Consider the following 5,000-nt stretch of genomic DNA (forward strand, 5'->3'; position numbering starts at 1 on the left):
TTAGCAGACGCTTTTATCCAAAGCGACTTACAAATGAGGACAATAGAAGCAATCAAAACTAACAAAAGAGCAACAGTATATAAGTGCAAATGACAAGTCTCGATTAGCCTAACACAGTACACGTAGCAAGGTATTTATATATATATATATATATATATATATGCGTCAGCGTGCGCTGTACCCTGTATCTTTTCATATCAAAGTGCGGTTGAATCTACTTGCATGCAATGTCGTGGTCAGTTAAGTCATGAAGTTACCAAAAAGGCGATTAAAACTGTGCATGCATGTAATATATTTTATATGAGTCACATTTAAGAACATGTCTCTGAAATGGTTTTCCGAACTCATCTAACACACCTGATTCAACTCGTCAGCTCATTAGTAGAGACTTTAAGACCTGAAGTGGGTCAGAAAAGGTCAAGAGAGTTGAGAGAAAATACGATGTGTGTCAGATCCGCGTCACGTTCAGCAGCGGCAGCTCTTAAAGTAATAGCAGCCAAAATAACCTGATAACCAGCTGCTGTGATGTCTGTTCATCAAAGAACTAAAGAAAAAGTAGGAAATCAATAACTTTAATAGCTTTAAGTATTCCTCTATATGATTTTCTCAATATTTAGATTTTTTTGCACCCTCAGATTCCAGATTTTCAAATAGTTGCATCTCAGACAAATATTGTCCGATCCTAACAAACCATGTATACATCTCAATTTTGAAGAATTGACAACTAAAGAAAAAGTAGGAAATCAATAACTTTAATAGCTTTAAGTATTCCTCTATATGATTTTCTCAATATTTAGATTTTTTTGCACCCTCAGATTCCAGATTTTCAAATAGTTGCATCTCAGACAAATATTGTCCGATCCTAACAAACCATGTATACATCTCAATTTTGAAGAATTGACACTTAAGACTGGTTTTGTGGTCCAGGGTCACAAATAACAACAAAGACAAAACAGCTAAAACTACACATTTAATTTGGCTATTTAATTGTTGCGATGGTGAAAAAATTGGCAAAATACATGAGGAAAAAACATGAAAAACCGTGTTCGGTATTTGGGCCAGTGTTTCATTTTGTTTGGTTTCGGCTTCGGCCAAGAATTTTCATTTCAGTGCATCCCTACTAAAAATACTCCGATAAAGAAAAATGTAGTTAAGTACAGTAGCGAAGTAAAAAAGCCTCGCTACAGCTCAGCACTGGTACCTGGTTCCATCGCTCCGGACCTTCACCTTCCACTCCATCTTGGGTTCAGAAGGCCGGCTGACGAACTCCAGCGCCGTCTGCTGCTGGATCAGCTGCATGCAGCTCTGGCGCTGTGGGCCCTCGGGCGGCGTCTGCTCGGATTCGGACGGGTTGCTGTGGTCGGGGCTGCCGCTCGGGGCCCGTCGGAGCGCTAGCAGGTTCCTGCGGTTGGTCAGGCTGACCCTGCGGTGCTCTGGAGAGTGATCTGCGGCGAGCGGCGTGCTGCGCGAGCTCTCGGCCGTGTTATACGCGCTCGAGCTGTCCTTGTCCGACTTCTCGGGACGCTCGCGGGATCCCAGCTGATGCACCTGCGTGTAGGGATGGGTCTCGTTAGGGTTTAACAGTATTACTACTCTTACCGATACTGCTTATCGAACCGGTACTTTAACGGTATTCTTATCGGTACTTCTGTCAAACCAAAAATGAGTTACACACCAGATATAATTTTTGGTTTGTTTTTTTTTTTACCAGTGGGTGCAGGGCACTATAGTTCACTTGTGACCCTGGACCACAAAAACCAGTCATACGGGTAACTTTCGAAGATTTATACATCATCTGAAAGCTGATAAATAATATTTCCATTGATGTATGGTTTGTTAGGATAGCACAATATTTGGTTGAGATACAACTATTTGAAAATCTGGAATCTGAGGGTGCAAAAAAATCTAAATATTGAGAAAATCATCTTTAAAGTTGTTCAAATGAAGTTCTTAGCAATGCATATTACTAATCAAACATTAAGTTTTGATATATTTACGGTAGGACATTTACAAAATATCTTCATGGAGCATGATCTTTACTTAATATCCTAATGATTTTTGGCATAACAGAGAAATGTATAATTGTGACCCATACAATGTATTGTTGGCTATTGCTACAAATATCCCCCAGCGACTTAACACTGCTTCTGTGCTGCAGGGACACATTTATGTAAGTGAGGATGCTTCAAGAAACCTCCTGCAAAGTGGTCAAGTCTCTCTGCTCAAGTGCACCGAGGGCAAAAGTTGCTTTAAACGCAAAGGATGCTCACACCAAATGATAATTTAATTTAGTTAATAGAAGTTAAATGATAAAGAAAATCTATTTATGACAGCATCCTCATTTTATAGCATTTTTACACAAGTGCCTCGAACTTTGAACAGTGCTGTAGGTCCCCACCTTCATGATGCTCTGGCACTCCAGCTGGATGCTGCGCAGCTCCTCGTTCAGCATCCGCAGCTCGCGCTCCACACCGCTGCACTGGATGCTGCTGCTGCGAGCGTAGAACAGGTCGTACTCGCCGCCGCTGCGGATCTGACACTTCAGCTCCAGCAGCTTCTCCGCTCCGTCCGCCGAGCTCCGGCCCGACACACACCGCGACAGCTGCTTCTGGATCTGAGCGAGGACGCTCCTCTCTGGGTCCACGCTCTTCTCCTGACTGTAGGAGCAGGACGCCGTGATGCTTTCTTCTTGAGTTGCTCTGGCCTGCTGGGAGACTCGGACTGAGGATCATTTAAGCTAAACCAGAGTCAACTGAGACATATACAGTAAGAAATGATTCCAAACATTCATCTATCACTCTTTAATTTCTAACACAAGCAATGCACTGCAAAAAAAATATTTTCTAAGTAATTTAGTTTTTCAGTACAAATGTGTCCCTGCAGCACAAAAGCAGTGTTAAGTCGCTGGGGGATATTTGTAGCAATAGCCAACAATACATTGTATGGGTCACAATTATACATTTCTCTTTTATGCCAAAAATCATTAGGATATTAAGTAAAGATCATGTTCCATGAAGATATTTTGTAAATGTCCTACCATAAATATATCAAAACTTAATGTTTGATTAGTAATATGCATTGCTAAGAACTTCATTTGAACAACTTTAAAGATGATTTTCTCAATATTTAGATTTTTTTGCACCCTCAGATTCCAGATTTTCTAATATTGTGCTATCCTAACAAACCATACATCAATGGAAAGCTATTTATTCAGCTTCCAGATGATGCATAACTCTCAATTTCACAAAATTGACCCTTATGACTGGTTTTGTGCTCCAGGGTCACAATATATAAACATTCTTGCTTGAGAGCAAGAATTGAGTAATGTTTTCTGAATAAAATCAAAATTAAGTAAGTTTATACTTCAAACAAGAACAAATATCTGCCAGTGGGGTCAAACAAAGAAAAAGAAAATCCAATGGCAAATATTTGTTCTTGTTTTAAATGTGTGTTTGGCAGTGTTATTTCTTAGGATTACTGATAAACTAATGTAGTTTGATTTGTATTATTTGTATTTATTTTAATTTTAGTTAAATTATGTCTGAATGTATTATGTCTGCATAGGTCTTTTATTAAGTTTTTAGTTTTATTTAATTTGAGGTATTTTAATACTTCAACAAACTAAATGTAAATGAAATAATATATATATTGAATTTATAAATGTGTATGTGTATATGCAGTATATATGTGTGTGTGTGTGTTACTTACACTTTAAGTGAAATGAACATGAAAGCATGAGCATGAAATCTAATTCAAAATATTAAAATATTATAGTTTATGTTAATATTCTGAATAGGATTTTCTTTATATTTTTTACGTTTTCACTTTAATTTTAAATAAAGTTTTAGTAATTTAGTTTTGTCATTTTTTATTTTCTATGCTACTTATTCGTCTTTATTGATCAGTTTTAGTTAAACTAAATACAAATGAGAAATGTTGCCTAGGCAGCTAGCTAGAATAAGTTGATATTTTTTCCAGCTGAAGTGCGTGATGATTGTTCTCTGACCTTCTGGTCTTCCTCTCGAGCCGCTCTCTTCATCTCCTCCTCCTCCTCCTCCTCCAGCATCTCCATCTTCAGCTCCTCTAAGTATTCGCTGTGCTCGTCATCCAGCCACGGCTCATCCTGAACATCATGTATAAAGAAGATCAAGCTCTTTTAGCCCCTTGTGACGGTTCATGGTGACATTACATTAAGCTTCATCTGAACAAACACACTTCAGTCGTGTCGGATTCAGTGAAGAAGTGCACGACTCGTTATCCAGCGATCTGTCAGCGTTATGATCCGGATCAGCTCTTGGAACACGTTTAGCTCATGAAAACATTGTGTTTCTAAAACGTTGAAATGGCCAGTTTTCCTGTCGTGGTTATTTCGTTATTTAAATGTTATAAAAACGTTTCTTCCGTCATTCTACTAACTTGAGTTTCATTCAAAATGTAACGTTATTTGAACATTTATTTTCATTCTCCAAGAACATTAAAAAGTCCAGTTTTCTTGTGATTAGAACGTTATTTAAAGATTAAAATGTGTCTTAGAATGTTATATAACAGCATTTCAATGTTTATTTTCTTATTCTAAGAAATCACGAAAATGTAATAAAAATCAACGTTATTTTAGTATCACTGAGGTACTATAATAGCTTGTTATTTTTATTTTTATATATATTATACACCTCTGTTTTCATTTGAAAGTTTTAGTTATTTGGTTGTGTTTTTAAAATATTCATTTTTATTTCATTTTAAAAGTAGGTGAAATAAAATACGCTTATTTTATTTCAGTTATAATTTTATTTTAAAGAATAAATTTAAAGAAAAATTTAAGAATTTTTGCATTACTATAATATGAAAATGTAGTAAAAATCAGGGTTATTTTTTAGTTTATATTTGTTTTAATTTAAATTTTTGTTAAAGTTTTACTCATTTTGTTGTGCGTTTTGATCCTTTTTTTATTTTGTCATTTTAAATATATATATTTTAATGTAGTTTTTAGTGCTGTAGAACCA

General features: G+C 36.4%; 1 protein-coding gene across 1 annotated transcript in view; it reads right to left on the reverse strand.

Annotated features, from left to right (window-relative positions):
- The window catches only part of LOC107564739 (PDZ domain-containing RING finger protein 4), a 50,969-nt gene that overhangs the window by 1,025 nt on the left and 44,944 nt on the right, over positions 1–5,000 (reverse strand). The window contains exons 7-10 of the mRNA XM_016249885.1: positions 4,007–4,123; positions 2,399–2,704; positions 1,202–1,548; positions 182–188 (exon numbers count right to left, since the gene is read on the reverse strand). Coding sequence (XP_016105371.1) covers positions 182–188; positions 1,202–1,548; positions 2,399–2,704; positions 4,007–4,123 — 777 coding nt within the window. The remainder of the gene's footprint in view (positions 1–181; positions 189–1,201; positions 1,549–2,398; positions 2,705–4,006; positions 4,124–5,000) is intronic.

This window comes from Sinocyclocheilus grahami, unplaced genomic scaffold, assembly GCF_001515645.1.
Source record: "Sinocyclocheilus grahami isolate Dianchi unplaced genomic scaffold, SAMN03320097.WGS_v1.1 scaffold958.1, whole genome shotgun sequence".
Taxonomy (NCBI): domain Eukaryota; kingdom Metazoa; phylum Chordata; class Actinopteri; order Cypriniformes; family Cyprinidae; genus Sinocyclocheilus; species Sinocyclocheilus grahami.